We start from the raw sequence: 18,396 nt of genomic DNA, 5'->3' as shown, positions 1-18,396 counted from the left end.
TTACTCTCTGTGTGTACAATAATAGCCAGTGCACAACCACAGCAGGTACGGACACCGGAGGCTGGACCCAGTACTGAAGACATACGTGCAGCGAAGTCACCTGGTGAGTAAGAGTAAATCTACCCGTAACTAAAGCAGTACATAAAGTAATTGAAAGACGTTTTACTCTCTGTTTGTACAATAATAGCCAGTGCACAACCACAGCAGCTACGGACACCGGAGGCTGGACCCAGTACTGAAGACATACGTGCAGCGAAGTCACCTGGTGAGTAAGAGTAAATCTACCCCTAACTAAAGCAGTACTTAAAGTACTTGAAAGACGTTTTACTCTCTGTGTGTACAATAATAGCCAGTGCACAACCACAGCAGCTACGGACACCGGAGGCTGGACCCAGTACTGAAGACATACGTGCAGCGAAGTCACCTGGTGAGTAAGAGTAAATCTACCCCTAACTAAAGCAGTACTTAAAGTACTTGAAAGACGTTTTACTCTCTGAGTGTACAATAATAGCCAGTGCACAACCACAGCAGCTACGGACACCGGAGGCTGGACCCAGTACTGAAGACATACGTGCAGCGAAGTCACCTGGTGAGTAAGAGTAAATCTACCCCTAACTAAAGCAGTACATAAAGTACTTGAAAGACGTTTTACTCTCTGTGTGTACAATAATAGCCAGTGCACAACCACAGCAGCTACGGACACCGGAGGCTGGACCCAGTACTGAAGACATACGTGCAGCGAAGTCACCTGGTGAGTAAGAGTAAATCTACCCCTAACTAAAGCAGTACATAAAGTACTTGAAAGACGTTTTACTCTCTGTGTGTACAATAATAGCCAGTGCACAACCACAGCAGCTACGGACACCGGAGGCTGGACCCAGTACTGAAGACATACGTGCAGCGAAGTCACCTGGTGAGTAAGAGTAAATCTACCCCTAACTAAAGCAGTACATAAAGTACTTGAAAGACGTTTTACTCTCTGTGTGTACAATAATAGCCAGTGCACAACCACAGCAGGTACGGACACCGGAGGCTGGACCCAGTACTGAAGACATACGTGCAGCGAAGTCACCTGGTGAGTAAGAGTAAATCTACCCCTAACTAAAGCAGTACATAAAGTACTTGAAAGACGTTTTACTCTCTGTGTGTACAATAATAGCCAGTGCACAACCACAGCAGCTACGGACACCGGAGGCTGGACCCAGTACTGAAGACATATGTGCAGCGAAGTCACCTGGTGAGTAAGAGTAAATCTACCCCTAACTAAAGCAGTACATAAAGTACTTGAAAGACGTTTTACTCTCTGTGTGTACAATAATAGCCAGTGCACAACCACAGCAGGTACGGACACCGGAGGCTGGACCCAGTACTGAAGACATACGTGCAGCGAAGTCACCTGGTGAGTAAGAGTAAATCTACCCCTAACTAAAGCAGTACATAAAGTACTTGAAAGACGTTTTACTCTCTGTGTGTACAATAATAGCCAGTGCACAACCACAGCAGCTACGGACACCGGAGGCTGGACCCAGTACTGAAGACATACGTGCAGCGAAGTCACCTGGTGAGTAAGAGTAAATCTACCCCTAACTAAAGCAGTACATAAAGTAATTGAAAGACGTTTTACTCTCTGTTTGTACAATAATAGCCAGTGCACAACCACAGCAGCTACGGACACCGGAGGCTGGACCCAGTACTGAAGACATACGTGCAGCGAAGTCACCTGGTGAGTAAGAGTAAATCTACCCCTAACTAAAGCAGTACATAAAGTACTTGAAAGACGTTTTACTCTCTGTGTAATAGCCAGTGCACAACCACAGCAGCTACGGACACCGGAGGCTGGACCCAGTACTGAAGACATACGTGCAGCGAAGTCACCTGGTGAGTAAGAGTAAATCTACCCCTAACTAAAGCAGTACTTAAAGTACTTGAAAGACGTTTTACTCTCTGTGTGTACAATAATAGCCAGTGCACAACCACAGCAGGTACGGACACCGGAGGCTGGACCCAGTACTGAAGACATACGTGCAGCGAAGTCACCTGGTGAGTAAGAGTAAATCTACCCCTAACTAAAGCAGTACATAAAGTAATTGAAAGACGTTTTACTCTCTGTGTGTACAATAATAGCCAGTGCACAAACACAGCAGCTACGGACACCGGAGGCTGGACCCAGTACTGAAGACATACGTGCAGCGAAGTCACCTGGTGAGTAAGAGTAAATCTACCCCTAACTAAAGCAGTACTTAAAGTACTTGAAAGACGTTTTACTCTCTGTGTGTACAATAATAGCCAGTGCACAAACACAGCAGCTACGGACACCGAAGGCTGGACCCAGTACTGAAGACATACGTGCAGCGAAGTCACCTGGTGAGTAAGAGTAAATGTACCCCTAACTAAAGCAGTACATAAAGTACTTGAAAGACGTTTTACTCTCTGTGTGTACAATAATAGCCAGTGCACAACCACAGCAGGTACGGACACCGGAGGCTGGACCCAGTACTGAAGACATACGTGCAGCGAAGTCACCTGGTGAGTAAGAGTAAATCTACCCCTAACTAAAGCAGTACATAAAGTAATTGAAAGACGTTTTACTCTCTGTGTGTACAATAATAGCCAGTGCACAAACACAGCAGCTACGGACACCGGAGGCTGGACCCAGTACTGAAGACATACGTGCAGCGAAGTCACCTGGTGAGTAAGAGTAAATCTACCCCTAACTAAAGCAGTACATAAAGTACTTGAAAGATGTTTTACTCTCTGTGTAATAGCCAGTGCACAACCACAGCAGCTACGGACACCGGAGGCTGGACCCAGTACTGCAGACATACGTGCAGCGAAGTCACCTGGTGAGTAAGAGTAAATGTACCCCTAACTAAAGCAGTACATAAAGTACTTGAAAGACGTTTTACTCTCTGTGTGTACAATAATAGCCAGTGCACAACCACAGCAGGTACGGACACCGGAGGCTGGACCCAGTACTGAAGACATACGTGCAGCGAACTCACCTGGTGAGTAAGAGTAAATCTACCCCTAACTAAAGCAGTACTTAAAGTACTTGAAAGACGTTTTACTCTCTGTGTGTACAATAATAGCCAGTGCACAACCACAGCAGCTACGGACACCGGAGGCTGGACCCAGTACTGAAGACATACGTGCAGCGAAGTCACCTGGTGAGTAAGAGTAAATCTACCCCTAACTAAAGCAGTACTTAAAGTACTTGAAAGACGTTTTACTCTCTGTGTGTACAATAATAGCCAGTGCACAAACACAGCAGCTACGGACACCGGAGGCTGGACCCAGTACTGAAGACATACGTGCAGCGAAGTCACCTGGTGAGTAAGAGTAAATCTACCCCTAACTAAAGCAGTACTTAAAGTACTTGAAAGACGTTTTACTCTCTGTGTGTACAATAATAGCCAGTGCACAACCACAGCAGCTACGGACACCGGAGGCTGGACCCAGTACTGAAGACATACGTGCAGCGAAGTCACCTGGTGAGTAAGAGTAAATCTACCCCTAACTAAAGCAGTACTTAAAGTACTTGAAAGACGTTTTACTCTCTGTGTGTACAATAATAGCCAGTGCACAACCACAGCAGCTACGGACACCGGAGGCTGGACCCAGTACTGAAGACATACGTGCAGCGAAGTCACCTGGTGAGTAAGAGTAAATGTACCCCTAACTAAAGCAGTACATAAAGTACTTGAAAGACGTTTTACTCTCTGTGTGTACAATAATAGCCAGTGCACAACCACAGCAGGTACGGACACCGGAGGCTGGACCCAGTACTGAAGACATACGTGCAGCGAAGTCACCTGGTGAGTAAGAGTAAATCTACCCCTAACTAAAGCAGTACATAAAGTAATTGAAAGACGTTTTACTCTCTGTTTGTACAATAATAGCCAGTGCACAACCACAGCAGCTACGGACACCGGAGGCTGGACCCAGTACTGAAGACATACGTGCAGCGAAGTCACCTGGTGAGTAAGAGTAAATCTACCCCTAACTAAAGCAGTACTTAAAGTACTTGAAAGACGTTTTACTCTCTGTGTGTACAATAATAGCCAGTGCACAACCACAGCAGCTACGGACACCGGAGGCTGGACCCAGTACTGAAGACATACGTGCAGCGAAGTCACCTGGTGAGTAAGAGTAAATCTACCCCTAACTAAAGCAGTACTTAAAGTACTTGAAAGACGTTTTACTCTCTGAGTGTACAATAATAGCCAGTGCACAACCACAGCAGCTACGGACACCGGAGGCTGGACCCAGTACTGAAGACATACGTGCAGCGAAGTCACCTGGTGAGTAAGAGTAAATCTACCCCTAACTAAAGCAGTACATAAAGTACTTGAAAGACGTTTTACTCTCTGTGTGTACAATAATAGCCAGTGCACAACCACAGCAGCTACGGACACCGGAGGCTGGACCCAGTACTGAAGACATACGTGCAGCGAAGTCACCTGGTGAGTAAGAGTAAATCTACCCCTAACTAAAGCAGTACATAAAGTACTTGAAAGACGTTTTACTCTCTGTGTGTACAATAATAGCCAGTGCACAACCACAGCAGCTACGGACACCGGAGGCTGGACCCAGTACTGAAGACATACGTGCAGCGAAGTCACCTGGTGAGTAAGAGTAAATGTACCCCTAACTAAAGCAGTACATAAAGTACTTGAAAGACGTTTTACTCTCTGTGTGTACAATAATAGCCAGTGCACAACCACAGCAGGTACAGACACCGGAGGCTGGACCCAGTACTGAAGACATACGTGCAGCGAAGTCACCTGGTGAGTAAGAGTAAATGTACCCCTAACTAAAGCAGTACATAAAGTACTTGAAAGACGTTTTACTCTCTGTGTGTACAATAATAGCCAGTGCACAACCACAGCAGGTACAGACACCGGAGGCTGGACCCAGTACTGAAGACATACGTGCAGCGAAGTCACCTGGTGAGTAAGAGTAAATCTACCCCTAACTAAAGCAGTACTTAAAGTACTTGAAAGACGTTTTACTCTCTGTGTGTACAATAATAGCCAGTGCACAACCACAGCTGCTACGGACACCGGAGGCTGGACCCAGTACTGAAGACATACGTGCAGCGAAGTCACCTGGTGAGTAAGAGTAAATCTACCCCTAACTAAAGCAGTACTTAAAGTACTTGAAAGACGTTTTACTCTCTGTGTGTACAATAATAGCCAGTGCACAACCACAGCAGCTACGGACACCGGAGGCTGGACCCAGTACTGAAGACATACGTGCAGCGAAGTCACCTGGTGAGTAAGAGTAAATCTACCCCTAACTAAAGCAGTACATAAAGTAATTGAAAGACGTTTTACTCTCTGTTTGTACAATAATAGCCAGTGCACAACCACAGCAGCTACGGACACCGGAGGCTGGACCCAGTACTGAAGACATACGTGCAGCGAAGTCACCTGGTGAGTAAGAGTAAATCTACCCCTAACTAAAGCAGTACATAAAGTACTTGAAAGACGTTTTACTCTCTGTTTAATAGCCAGTGCACAACCACAGCAGCTACGGACACCGGAGGCTGGACCCAGTACTGAAGACATACGTGCAGCGAAGTCACCTGGTGAGTAAGAGTAAATCTACCCCTAACTAAAGCAGTACTTAAAGTACTTGAAAGACGTTTTACTCTCTGTGTGTACAATAATAGCCAGTGCACAACCACAGCAGCTACGGACACCGGAGGCTGGACCCAGTACTGAAGACATACGTGCAGCGAAGTCACCTGGTGAGTAAGAGTAAATCTACCCCTAACTGAAGCAGTACTTAAAGTACTTGAAAGACGTTTTACTCTCTGTGTGTACAATAATAGCCAGTGCACAACCACAGCAGCTACGGACACCGGAGGCTGGACCCAGTACTGAAGACATACGTGCAGCGAAGTCACCTGGTGAGTAAGAGTAAATCTACCCCTAACTAAAGCAGTACATAAAGTACTTGAAAGACGTTTTACTCTCTGTGTAATAGCCAGTGCACAACCACAGCAGGTACGGACACCGGAGGCTGGACCCAGTACTGAAGACATACGTGCAGCGAAGTCACCTGGTGACTAAGAGTAAATGTACCCCTAACTAAAGCAGTACATAAAGTAATTGAAAGACGTTTTACTCTCTGTGTGTACAATAATAGCCAGTGCACAACCACAGCAGGTACGGACACCGGAGGCTGGACCCAGTACTGAAGACATACGTGCAGCGAAGTCACCTGGTGAGTAAGAGTAAATGTACCCCTAACTAAAGCAGTACATAAAGTAATTGAAAGACGTTTTACTCTCTGTGTGTACAATAACAGCCAGTGCACAACCACAGCAGCTACGGACACCGGAGGCTGGACCCAGTACTGAAGACATACGTGCAGCGAAGTCACCTGGTGAGTAAGAGTAAATCTACCCCTAACTAAAGCAGTACATAAAGTACTTGAAAGACGTTTTACTCTCTGTGTGTACAATAATAGCCAGTGCACAACCACAGCAGCTACGGACACCGGAGGCTGGACCCAGTACTGAAGACATACGTGCAGCGAAGTCACCTGGTGAGTAAGAGTAAATCTACCCCTAACTAAAGCAGTACATAAAGTACTTGAAAGACGTTTTACTCTCTGTGTAATAGCCAGTGCACAACCACAGCAGCTACGGACACCGGAGGCTGGACCCAGTACTGAAGACATACGTGCAGCGAAGTCACCTGGTGAGTAAGAGTAAATGTACCCCTAACTAAAGCAGTACATAAAGTACTTGAAAGACGTTTTACTCTCTGTGTGTACAATAATAGCCAGTGCACAACCACAGCAGGTACAGACACCGGAGGCTGGACCCAGTACTGAAGACATACGTGCAGCGAAGTCACCTGGTGAGTAAGAGTAAATGTACCCCTAACTAAAGCAGTACATAAAGTACTTGAAAGACGTTTTACTCTCTGTGTGTACAATAATAGCCAGTGCACAACCACAGCAGGTACAGACACCGGAGGCTGGACCCAGTACTGAAGACATACGTGCAGCGAAGTCACCTGGTGAGTAAGAGTAAATGTACCCCTAACTAAAGCAGTACATAAAGTACTTGAAAGACGTTTTACTCTCTGTGTGTACAATAATAGCCAGTGCACAACCACAGCAGGTACAGACACCGGAGGCTGGACCCAGTACTGAAGACATACGTGCAGCGAAGTCACCTGGTGAGTAAGAGTAAATGTACCCCTAACTAAAGCAGTACATAAAGTACTTGAAAGACGTTTTACTCTCTGTGTGTACAATAATAGCCAGTGCACAACCACAGCAGGTACAGACACCGGAGGCTGGACCCAGTACTGAAGACATACGTGCAGCGAAGTCACCTGGTGAGTAAGAGTAAATCTACCCCTAACTAAAGCAGTACTTAAAGTACTTGAAAGACGTTTTACTCTCTGTGTGTACAATAATAGCCAGTGCACAACCACAGCTGCTACGGACACCGGAGGCTGGACCCAGTACTGAAGACATACGTGCAGCGAAGTCACCTGGTGAGTAAGAGTAAATCTACCCCTAACTAAAGCAGTACTTAAAGTACTTGAAAGACGTTTTACTCTCTGTGTGTACAATAATAGCCAGTGCACAACCACAGCAGCTACGGACACCGGAGGCTGGACCCAGTACTGAAGACATACGTGCAGCGAAGTCACCTGGTGAGTAAGAGTAAATCTACCCCTAACTAAAGCAGTACATAAAGTAATTGAAAGACGTTTTACTCTCTGTTTGTACAATAATAGCCAGTGCACAACCACAGCAGCTACAGACACCGGAGGCTGGACCCAGTACTGAAGACATACGTGCAGCGAAGTCACCTGGTGAGTAAGAGTAAATGTACCCCTAACTAAAGCAGTACATAAAGTACTTGAAAGACGTTTTACTCTCTGTGTAATAGCCAGTGCACAACCACAGCAGCTACGGACACCGGAGGCTGGACCCAGTACTGAAGACATACGTGCAGCGAAGTCACCTGGTGAGTAAGAGTAAATGTACCCCTAACTAAAGCAGTACATAAAGTACTTGAAAGACGTTTTACTCTCTGTGTGTACAATAATAGCCATTGCACAACCACAGCAGGTACGGACACCGGAGGCTGGACCCAGTACTGAAGACATACGTGCAGCGAACTCACCTGGTGAGTAAGAGTAAATCTACCCCTAACTAAAGCAGTACATAAAGTACTTGAAAGACGTTTTACTCTCTGTGTGTACAATAATAGCCAGTGCACAACCACAGCAGCTACGGACACCGGAGGCTGGACCCAGTACTGAAGACATACGTGCAGCGAAGTCACCTGGTGAGTAAGAGTAAATCTACCCCTAACTAAAGCAGTACTTAAAGTACTTGAAAGACGTTTTACTCTCTGTGTGTACAATAATAGCCAGTGCACAACCACAGCAGCTACGGACACCGGAGGCTGGACCCAGTACTGAAGACATACGTGCAGCGAAGTCACCTGGTGAGTAAGAGTAAATGTACCCCTAACTAAAGCAGTACTTAAAGTACTTGAAAGACGTTTTACTCTCTGTGTGTACAATAATAGCCAGTGCACAACCACAGCAGCTACGGACACCGGAGGCTGGACCCAGTACTGAAGACATACGTGCAGCGAAGTCACCTGGTGAGTAAGAGTAAATGTACCCCTAACTAAAGCAGTACTTAAAGTACTTGAAAGACGTTTTACTCTCTGTGTGTACAATAATAGCCAGTGCACAACCACAACAGCTACGGACACCGGAGGCTGGACCCAGTACTGAAGACATACGTGCAGCGAAGTCACCTGGTGAGTAAGAGTAAATGTACCCCTAACTAAAGCAGTACATAAAGTACTTTAAAGACGTTTTACTCTCTGTGTGTACAATAATAGCCAGTGCACAACCACAGCAGGTACAGACACCGGAGGCTGGACCCAGTACTGAAGACATACGTGCAGCGAAGTCACCTGGTGAGTAAGAGTAAATGTACCCCTAACTAAAGCAGTACATAAAGTACTTGAAAGACGTTTTACTCTCTGTGTGTACAATAATAGCCAGTGCACAACCACAGCAGGTACAGACACCGGAGGCTGGACCCAGTACTGAAGACATACGTGCAGCGAAGTCACCTGGTGAGTAAGAGTAAATCTACCCCTAACTAAAGCAGTACTTAAAGTACTTGAAAGACGTTTTACTCTCTGTGTGTACAATAATAGCCAGTGCACAACCACAGCTGCTACGGACACCGGAGGCTGGACCCAGTACTGAAGACATACGTGCAGCGAAGTCACCTGGTGAGTAAGAGTAAATCTACCCCTAACTAAAGCAGTACTTAAAGTACTTGAAAGACGTTTTACTCTCTGTGTGTACAATAATAGCCAGTGCACAACCACAACAGCTACGGACACCGGAGGCTGGACCCAGTACTGAAGACATACGTGCAGCGAAGTCACCTGGTGAGTAAGAGTAAATGTACCCCTAACTAAAGCAGTACATAAAGTACTTGAAAGACGTTTTACTCTTTTTTTTTTTTTTTTTTTTTTTTTTTTTTTTTAGTTGTAGGACGCACGACTTCAATGGTCATTAGCGCCCTGACGACGTTAAGAATGCACCGCGAGGCACAAGTTTAAAACAACAACTAAAAGGTAAAACACGATAATAGACTGACAGGTGTAGAATTAAAAACAGCATCATCAAATGTCCTTAGTGATGTTTGTCAAATGGATAAAACGAAGAAAACGAGCAGCTGCTCGTGGGTCATCCGCTAAAACGGCATCGAAAGTACTTGGCAGGTTAAGATCTAGACGCTGTGTGTTAAAATCTGGACCGGACATTAAAATGTGCCGAACCTTCAGCAAGTGCCCACATGGACAGAACGGCGCCGGCGCAGCCGTCAGCAGATGGCGATGGCTGAACCGGCAGCGTCCAATTCTTAACCGGGCCAAAACTACCTCCTCTCGCCGGAAAGGGCGTGAGGAGGACGTCCAAGCCACGGGAAGAGGTTGTAAGGCCCGAAGCTTGTTGTCGGTAAGTGCAGCCCAATCGGCATGCCACAGCGATGAAATGCGCCGACAAATGACCCTGCTAAAATCGGACGAAGGGACATAACAAGAAGCTGTCCGAGGCTGGAGGACCGCAGCCTTGGCCGCGGCATCTGCAGCTTCGTTCCCAGGGATATACCGACATGGCCAGGAACCCACATAAAGCTAACCGGAGAACCGACGTCCACCAACTGCTGAAGAGAGCGTTGGATCCGGTGTACGAAAGGGTGAACCGGGTACGGATCACTGAGGCTCTGGATGGCGCTCAGGGAATCTGAGCAAATGACATAAGCAGAATGTCGGTGGCGGCAGATGTAAAGATTAGCCTGGTAGAGGGCAAAGAGCTCAGCTGTGAAGGCCGTACAATGGCCATGGAGCCGGTATTTGAAACTTTGTGCCCCGACAATAAAGGAACACCCGACCCCTTCATTGGTCTTAGAGCCATCTGTATAAATGAAAGTCATGTTGATGAACTTCGAACGAAGTTCCAAAAAACGGGAGTGGTAGACCGAACCGGGGGTAACCTCTTTTTGGAGCGAGCTGAGGTCAAGGTGAACGCGGACCTGAGCCTGGAGCCAAGGTGGCGTGCGGCTCTCGCCCACTCGAAAGGTTGCAGGGAGTGAAAAATTAAGGTGTTGAAGGAGGCGACGAAAGCGAACTCCAGGGGGTAGCAGGGCAGAGACATACAACCCGTATTGACGGTTGAGAGAGTCGTCAAAAAAGGAACGATAAGACGTATGGTCGGGCATTGACAGTAGCCGACAGGCATACCGACAAAGCAGTATATCGCGCCGGTAGGTGAGTGGCAATTCGCCAGCGTCAGCATGGCCGTGCAGAGGAGTATACGAAGCTCCCATAATCCAGCTTGGAGCGGACGATCGACCGATATAGACGAAGTAAGACGGTTCGATCTGCTCCCCACGACATACCACTGAGAACACGGAGGACATTTAAAGAACGGGTACAACGGGCGGCCAAATATGACATGTGGAAACCAGCTAAGTTTCCTGTCAAATGTAAGGCCTAAAAATTTGGTTGTCTCCACGATTGGGAGAGCAACGGGACCGAGTCGTAAGGACGGTGGGAGAAACTCTTTGTAGCGCCAGAAGTTAATACAGACCGTCTTCTCGGCAGAAAAACGGAAGCCATTGGCGACGCTCCAGGAGGAAAGACTGTCAAGAGAACGCTGAAGACAGCGCTCCAGGACACGTGTACACTGCGCGCTGCAATAGATGGTAAAATCGTCCACGAAAAGGGAGCCTGATACATCAGCTGGGAGGCATACCATTATTGGATTGATCGCTATGGCGAAGAGAGCGACGCTCAAAACTGAGCCCTGTGGCACCCCAATCTCCTGGCGAAAGGTGTCGGACAGGACAGAACCCACACGTACCCTGAACTGTCGATCCATTAAAAAGGAACGAATAAAAAGAGGGAGGCGACCGCGAAGGCCCCATGTATGCATGGTGCGGAGAATGCCCGCCCTCCAACAGGTGTCGTAAGCTTTCTCCAAATCAAAGAACACAGCCGCGGTCGGGCGCTTCCGCAAGAAGTTATTCATAATGAAGGTCGACAAGGTAACCAGATGGTCAACAGCAGAGCGGCGCCTACGAAATCCACATTGTACATTGGTAAGTAGGCGTCGAGACTCGAGCAGCCAAACCAATCGAGAGTTAACCATTCGCTCCATCACTTTACAGACACAGCTGGTAAGCGAGATAGGTCGATAACTGGAAGGCTAGTGCTTGTCCTTCCCCGGCTTAGGAATCGGGACAACAATAGACTCGCGCCAGCATGCGGGAACATGTCCCTCAATCCAGATGCGATTGTATGTACGAAGAAGAAAACCTTTACCCGCAGGAGAAAGGTTCTTCAACATCTGAATATGAATAGAATCAGGCCCTGGAGCGGAGGACCGTGATCGGCCAAGTGCGGTTTCGAGTTCCCGCATGGTGAATGGGGCATTATAACTTTCACAATTCGAGGAGCGGAAGTCAGGTGGCCTAGCCTCGTCTGCCTGTTTGCGGGGGAGAAAGGCAGGGTGGTAATGAGCGGAGCTCGAAACCTCTGCGAAAAAGCGGCCGAAGGCATTGGAGACAGCCTCGGGGGCCACAAGGACTGCATTCGCGACCGTCAAGCCAGAAACTGGTGCGTGGACCTTAGTGCCAGATAGCCGGCGCAGGCCACCCCAGACAACAGAAGGAGTAAAACTGTTGAAGGTGCTTGTGAAAGCAGCCCAGCTGGCTTTCTTGCTTTCTTTAATAATACGACGACACTGAGCACGTAATCGTTTATAATTAATACAATTCGCCACTGTAGGGTGGCGTTTAAAGGTGCGTAAAGCACGTCGACGAGCACGTAAAGCGTCTCTACATGCTGCGGTCCACCAGGGGACCGGTACGCGACGTGGAGAAGAAGTAGGGTGAGGGATGGAATATTCAGCAGCAGCCAGAATGACTTCCGTGAGGTGTGCGACCTGACGATCGCAGCTTATGAAGGTTTGATCCTGAAAGGTCGCCCTGGAAGAGAAGAGCCCCCAGTCTGCCTTGGAGATGGTCCAACTAGAGGAGCACGGAGAGGGAGTATGCTGCAGGAGATGGATAACACACGGGAAGTGGTCGCTCGAATATGTATCAGCAAGTGCATACCACTCAAACCGGCGTGCAAGTTGGGGAGTACATATAGAGAGGTCTAAATGGGAATAGGTGTGAGATGTGTCCGAAAGAGAAGTAGGGGCGCCAGTATTGAGGCAGACAAGATTGAGCTGGTTGAAAAGGTCTGCTAACAAGGAGCCCCTCGGGCAGGATGCTGGAGAGCCCCAAAGGGGATGGTGGGCATTGAAGTCTCCAGTTAACAAAAATGGTGCAGGTAGCTGAGCAATAAGTTGCATCATGTCTGCCCTGGTAACGGCAGATGACGATGGAGTGTAAATGGTACAAAAGGAAAACGTAAAAGTGGGGAGAGTAATGCGGATGGCAACTGCCTGCAGGCCGGTGTGCAACGTGATGGGATCACAGTAAATATCATCACGGACCAGCAACATAACCCCTCCATGAGCTGGGATACCTACCACAGGGGGTAGGTCAAAACGCACAGAGGTGTAGTGTGCCAAGGCAATTTGATCGCATGGGCGTAGCTTCGTTTCCTGGAGGGCTACGACGAGCGGACGGTGCAAGCGGAGCAGCAACTTCAAGTCCTCTCGGTTGGAGCGAATGCTGCGAATATTCCAGTTAATAAGTGCCATCGTAAGAAAAGGAAGATGAGAGAAGGGGTCACCTCGAAGGCCGCTTAGGGCCTGGCTTCGAGCGAGCACTGCCGCCGCTATCAGTAGGCGGACAGTCATCGTCCATGGGGTCTATAGGGTCATCGGCCATCTCGGGAGGATGGCCGGGAGGGGGAGCTTCCTCCGCCGGTGAACGGCCAGATGTACGGCTACCAGAGGTGCGGCCAGGTGAAACGGATGACGGCCTGGGGCGGCAACCGCTCGGTGGCGCAGGAGAAGAAATGCGCCGTGGCGGAGAAGGAGAACTGTGCTTCCTATGCGCCTTTTTGGAAGGACGTTTGGTGGAAGTACCGGTCGAAGGCTGGGAGGTCGAGGGACGGAGGAAGTCTGCACGGGATGGTTCCTTCTTGAAGGCCCGTGCATCTGACTTCGGGGTCTTCGACTTAGCAGAAGCTGAGGAAGGGGCTGGTGTCTGTGGGGTGATGGGAGGAAGAGGAGACGTCGACCGCGCGATCTTAGCACTGGCCGAACGGACGACCGTGGTGCTGAAGGTCAGATCGCATGTCTGGGTTGCTACCTCCCGGGTAGTCCGAGGAGAGGCGAGGACAGTACTGTATTTCCCCGCTGGGAGCAGCGTGGGCTTCCTACTACCCAATAGCTTGCGAGCAGCCGAGGTGGACACTTTCTCTTTGACCCGAATTTCTTGGATACAGCGTTCTTCCTTATAGACAGGACAGTCGCGGGAGGAGGCGGCATGGTCACCCTGACAGTTCACACAACGAGGAGACGGAGGTGGACAGTCACCCTCATGGGCATCCCTGCCACAAGTGACACACTTAGCCGCATTGGAACAAGACTGTCGAGTGTGACTGAAACGCTGACACTGGTAGCAGCGCGTAGGTGTCGGGACATAGGGGCGAACAGAAATAACCTCGTAGCCCGCCTTGATGCGCGATGGCATCTTAACACTATCGAAGGTCAAGAAAAGTGTCCGGGTCGGTACAAGGTCATTGTTGACCTTTTTCATGACCCGATGGACAGCCGTCACGCCCTGCTCAGCGAGGAAAGATTGAAGCTCCTCGTCAGTCAATCCGTCGAGGGAGCTAGTATAGACTACACCACGAGACGAATTCAAAGTTCGGTGGGCCTCCACCCGGACAGGGAACGTGTACAGGAGGGTGGCCCGAAGCAGTTTTTGTGCCTGAAAGGCACTCTCAGTTTCTAGTAATAAAGTGCCGTTACGCAACCTGGTACAAGATTTGACAGATCCGGCTATGGCATCTACGCCCTTCTGAATAACGAAAGGGTTGACAGAGGAAAAATCCTTTCCGTCCTCAGATCGAGAAACTACGAGGAACTGTGGGGCAGGCGGTAGTACTTTTGTCACTGTTGGCTGGTCACGTTTCCGTTTTTGGGTCGAAGTCGAGAGAGATGGAGTAGAATCCATTACAGAGGAATCCCCCATGATTGCCAGCGTCTCCGATGGCGCGCTCCTTCCTTGTGGGGACCCTCTCAGAGGGCACTCCCGCCTTAGGTGAATGTTTACACCTCCCAAGAAACAGACGGAGGGACCAATCGGCATGGTCAGAAGGTATCAGCTCAGGCAATCACCCCTCCCCAGGCCTGGCCTTTACCAGGGGGTACGCGCGTGCCTGACATGTCTACCCAGGGCGGGGACTTACGCGTTACCCCGTCACCGGCTACGCGTGCGAACGCGTGGGTCGGCCTTCAGGCACGCACAGGGAGGAAGGAAGAAGAGGAAAAAGAAGAGAGAGAGGGAGAAAGAGGACAGACTGTCTCAAACGCCGAGGCGGAGACCAGAGAAGGCAAGGAGAAAAAGGCAATGAGAAGGCAAGGAGAAAAAGGCAATGAGAAGGCATGGAGAAAAAGGCAATGAGAAGGCATGGAGAAAAAGGCAATGAGAAGGCAAGGAGAAAAAGGCAATGAGAAGACAAGGAGAAGTCAAGGGAAAGAGTAAGGAAGACAGTGAGGTGGAGAAGAGCAAAGAAAGGAACCAACAAAAGGAAGGAAGAAACGAGAAGTGAAAAACCAAAAAGACCACGATTATAGGTCGTGGAACCGTCCGTCTCCGGACGCAGGCGCTAACTACCCCCGTGAGGGGGATGGACTCCTTTTAGCCGCCTCTTACGACAGGCAGGAATACCTCTGGCCTATTCTAATCCCCGGACCCGCAGGGGGGGAAAAGAGATAGCAAGTCTTCATGGGGTATTTATTGTCCTTTCCAGCACGTCGGTTGTGTATCTGGTGACTTATCCCATTGTGGCGAGGGTTTGATTGCTTGTTGCACAGCTGGACAAGGGGATGGTGATACTACCATGACAATGAGAGATTTCACAATCTCTGAGATGTATTTGAGGTCACATGTCTGCATGGCCACGTCCTTCATGGAGCAAGATGAAGCAAGAACAACATTATAAGTGTCTGACAGTTGGACACAGGTTTTTAACTATCCAGTAACTTGCGAGTGGCCAGGTAAAGAACTTTTTCCTTTACCCAGATCTCCTAAACAGATAATTACGACAGGAGGTGGCATGATAACCATTGTAGTAGATGCAGCGGCAAGGACTTGGCATACAATAGGTCTGGTTAGCTTCCCTACCTCAAGTTACACAGTTGGCCGCTTGTCAACAAGACTATAAAGTGTGGTTGAAATGATGACACGGGGACCAGCACTTCAGGTTCATAATGTACAGTCAGACTGTGATAACTTCATAGCCTGCTTTGATCCTGACAGATTCTCCCACTGTAACAAAGATGAGAAAAATAGTGCTTGTGGGCACTAAGGAGCCATCTACCTGTTTTTGTCACCTGATTGACTGCAATGCCACCCTGATCAGACATACATTTGGATTTCAGCCTCTGTTAGACTGTCAAGCAGCACTGTGATGCAGCTGGGAGGGTCTTTGAACTGGAACCTTCATTCAATTGTTTGGTAGACGTGGGCTGCAAAGATGATAATTGGCTCACTTCGAGGAAATCACCCATGACTGTCAGCGTGCCTGATGACTTGCTCCTTCCAACTGGGTGCCCCTTTCAAATGGGGGCACTGCAGCCTTAGGTGATTGGTCCCTGTGCCAGGTATTTGGGAGATGTGGCTTAGGAGTGAACAATCAGCAATTTAGGAAGGTAGCAGTTCAGGCCATCACCCCTCTCTGGGCCTGGCCTGCACCAAGTGGTACATGCAAACATTACCAGTTGGCCCAAGGCTGGGAATTACACGTTACCCAGTCACCTACAACATTTTAGATGCATTGACTGGCCTTCGCGTGCACAAAGGGAGGAAGAAGGAAAAAGAGGAGCCTCAAATATTGAAGAGGAGGAAGGATAGGAGAAGGTGAATGAAGGAAGGAAAATAGGCATGAAAACCAGTGGTGAGACTGTTTGTATGTCAGCTATGGACAGTTTGCAACATTCCCAAAAAAAAAAAAAAAAAAAAAAAAAAAAAAAAACACCAGACATGTTCTCCAAGGGAAGGGAAAAATGATACTAACATGATAGACATGCAGCACGAAAGGGAAAAGATGCTGCAAAGGCTGGGAGTCTGTGGTAACCAAGCACGAACCCACCAAAGAGCGGCCAGTCCCCTGGAGGAATCACTCCAATTCTTTGTTGTAGACAATTCCCACACAGTATACATCAGAGGCAATACTACTAACTGAAAAAGTGAAATCGATGGATGGATGGATGGATCAGTGAATAACTTACTTTCTTGCATCTCATCAGCAGAGTGGCAGCAGCTCTAACAGATGCAAGACCTGGGAGACCCTGATGCTGTACATTGGCCACTCTTCCTTTCGCTGCCCCATTCTGCCACTGATTGATACAGGTGCGGTATAGTACATGTGCGTGTTTGCGGGCTCAACCACAGCTGCTCAACCACAGCTGCTCAACCACAGCTGCTCACAACACGGAAAAAATTTGAAAGTCTGGAGATGTTTAAAAACTGTCAAAACACAACTGACAAGAGGAAAACTAGGAGACACAGGGGTGTATGTGGCTGGCCGACCACTTACAAAAAAAAACACTGAAAAAGTATAGGTAAGAGCTCCTTGAGGAGCAGGAGTTGGTCGGATAGTAATTTAATAAAGCAAGTCCATTTTGTAACTCGCCATTAAGGCTCTACAAGTTATTCATCCAAAGAATGAGGAAGTCAGATTTTATTTGAGGGGGATTATGTAACAGTCTGGCTTCCAAGTATTCCGTAACCCCCTTGATGTTCACATAGATGTTTAAATCTTAATTCTTGTGTTGAAAGCGGTTTCTACCTGTTACAGTAAATATAGTCTGGGTATTATTGAGCTAATGAAAAACATGGGGATTCTAGAAGCAGTCACAAGAAATTTGTGTCACAGGACCAACAACAAGAAAAGAAACTGGATTCTGATCAAATGGCAAAAGCTGTTAACTTAGTGGGGAAAAGAAAATGCAATATTTTAAAGCTGCCACAATGTACCTTGGATGACACTTTTGGTTGGCTAAGTCAGAGGAGGAGGCAGCAACAATGAAATTAGCATTACCAGCCAATCTCCACCTAAGCATGGAGGCTCTTATCTGCAAGTAGGATTCATCATGTTCACTTAGTTAGACTCCCTTCTCACTGCACCTGTATGATCCAGCCACTGGATAAAATGTTTACGGGACTGTTGAAGACATATTACAGTGAAGAAATCTGGCAATGACTGAGGATGGAATAGAATACTAGGACTGGACTAACTAATGTTGCAGAACTCTGTGGTCAAGCCTATATGAAAGTCCAGGAGTACTTATTCCTGATTCCAGTTTAAAACAGTGCAGAGCAAAAACAGGATGAAGGTAGTTTTAGATGCAGTTATTATTGTAGCTGTAAATTATTGTAGCTGTAAATTATTGTAGCTGTAAATTATTGTAGCTGTAAATTATTGTAGCTGTAAATTATTGTAGCTGTAAATTATTGTAGCTGTAAATTATTGTAGCTGTAAATTATTGTAGCTGTAAATTATTGTAGCTGTAAATTATTGTAGCTGTAAATTATTGTAGCTGTAAATTATTGTAGCTGTAAATTATTGTAGCTGTAAATTATTGTAGCTGTGTTGGGAAAGATCCAGAACTCCAATAGCTGATAGAAAGCACT

General features: G+C 47.7%; 1 protein-coding gene across 1 annotated transcript in view; it reads left to right on the top strand.

The window, feature by feature from the left end:
• The window catches only part of LOC126150672 (serine/arginine repetitive matrix protein 2-like), a 130,955-nt gene extending 121,490 nt beyond the window's left edge, over positions 1-9,465 (top strand). Inside the window, exons 95-152 of the mRNA XM_049915891.1 lie at positions 26-103; positions 188-265; positions 350-427; positions 512-589; positions 674-751; positions 836-913; positions 998-1,075; positions 1,160-1,237; positions 1,322-1,399; positions 1,484-1,561; positions 1,646-1,723; positions 1,801-1,878; positions 1,963-2,040; positions 2,125-2,202; positions 2,287-2,364; positions 2,449-2,526; positions 2,611-2,688; positions 2,766-2,843; positions 2,928-3,005; positions 3,090-3,167; positions 3,252-3,329; positions 3,414-3,491; positions 3,576-3,653; positions 3,738-3,815; positions 3,900-3,977; positions 4,062-4,139; positions 4,224-4,301; positions 4,386-4,463; positions 4,548-4,625; positions 4,710-4,787; positions 4,872-4,949; positions 5,034-5,111; positions 5,196-5,273; positions 5,358-5,435; positions 5,513-5,590; positions 5,675-5,752; positions 5,837-5,914; positions 6,154-6,231; positions 6,316-6,393; positions 6,478-6,555; positions 6,633-6,710; positions 6,795-6,872; positions 6,957-7,034; positions 7,119-7,196; positions 7,281-7,358; positions 7,443-7,520; positions 7,605-7,682; positions 7,767-7,844; positions 7,922-7,999; positions 8,084-8,161; positions 8,246-8,323; positions 8,408-8,485; positions 8,570-8,647; positions 8,732-8,809; positions 8,894-8,971; positions 9,056-9,133; positions 9,218-9,295; positions 9,380-9,465. Of these exons, the coding sequence (XP_049771848.1) occupies positions 26-103; positions 188-265; positions 350-427; positions 512-589; positions 674-751; positions 836-913; positions 998-1,075; positions 1,160-1,237; positions 1,322-1,399; positions 1,484-1,561; positions 1,646-1,723; positions 1,801-1,878; positions 1,963-2,040; positions 2,125-2,202; positions 2,287-2,364; positions 2,449-2,526; positions 2,611-2,688; positions 2,766-2,843; positions 2,928-3,005; positions 3,090-3,167; positions 3,252-3,329; positions 3,414-3,491; positions 3,576-3,653; positions 3,738-3,815; positions 3,900-3,977; positions 4,062-4,139; positions 4,224-4,301; positions 4,386-4,463; positions 4,548-4,625; positions 4,710-4,787; positions 4,872-4,949; positions 5,034-5,111; positions 5,196-5,273; positions 5,358-5,435; positions 5,513-5,590; positions 5,675-5,752; positions 5,837-5,914; positions 6,154-6,231; positions 6,316-6,393; positions 6,478-6,555; positions 6,633-6,710; positions 6,795-6,872; positions 6,957-7,034; positions 7,119-7,196; positions 7,281-7,358; positions 7,443-7,520; positions 7,605-7,682; positions 7,767-7,844; positions 7,922-7,999; positions 8,084-8,161; positions 8,246-8,323; positions 8,408-8,485; positions 8,570-8,647; positions 8,732-8,809; positions 8,894-8,971; positions 9,056-9,133; positions 9,218-9,295; positions 9,380-9,465 (4,532 nt within the window). The remainder of the gene's footprint in view (positions 1-25; positions 104-187; positions 266-349; positions 428-511; positions 590-673; positions 752-835; positions 914-997; positions 1,076-1,159; positions 1,238-1,321; positions 1,400-1,483; positions 1,562-1,645; positions 1,724-1,800; positions 1,879-1,962; positions 2,041-2,124; positions 2,203-2,286; positions 2,365-2,448; positions 2,527-2,610; positions 2,689-2,765; positions 2,844-2,927; positions 3,006-3,089; positions 3,168-3,251; positions 3,330-3,413; positions 3,492-3,575; positions 3,654-3,737; positions 3,816-3,899; positions 3,978-4,061; positions 4,140-4,223; positions 4,302-4,385; positions 4,464-4,547; positions 4,626-4,709; positions 4,788-4,871; positions 4,950-5,033; positions 5,112-5,195; positions 5,274-5,357; positions 5,436-5,512; positions 5,591-5,674; positions 5,753-5,836; positions 5,915-6,153; positions 6,232-6,315; positions 6,394-6,477; positions 6,556-6,632; positions 6,711-6,794; positions 6,873-6,956; positions 7,035-7,118; positions 7,197-7,280; positions 7,359-7,442; positions 7,521-7,604; positions 7,683-7,766; positions 7,845-7,921; positions 8,000-8,083; positions 8,162-8,245; positions 8,324-8,407; positions 8,486-8,569; positions 8,648-8,731; positions 8,810-8,893; positions 8,972-9,055; positions 9,134-9,217; positions 9,296-9,379) is intronic.
• Positions 9,466-18,396: the final 8,931 nt, after the last annotated feature.

Source organism: Schistocerca cancellata, chromosome 2 (genome assembly GCF_023864275.1).
Source record: "Schistocerca cancellata isolate TAMUIC-IGC-003103 chromosome 2, iqSchCanc2.1, whole genome shotgun sequence".
NCBI lineage: Eukaryota > Metazoa > Arthropoda > Insecta > Orthoptera > Acrididae > Schistocerca > Schistocerca cancellata.
The sequence above is the reverse complement of the archived record's forward strand: the minus strand, read 5'-3'. Positions and strand labels throughout refer to the sequence as shown.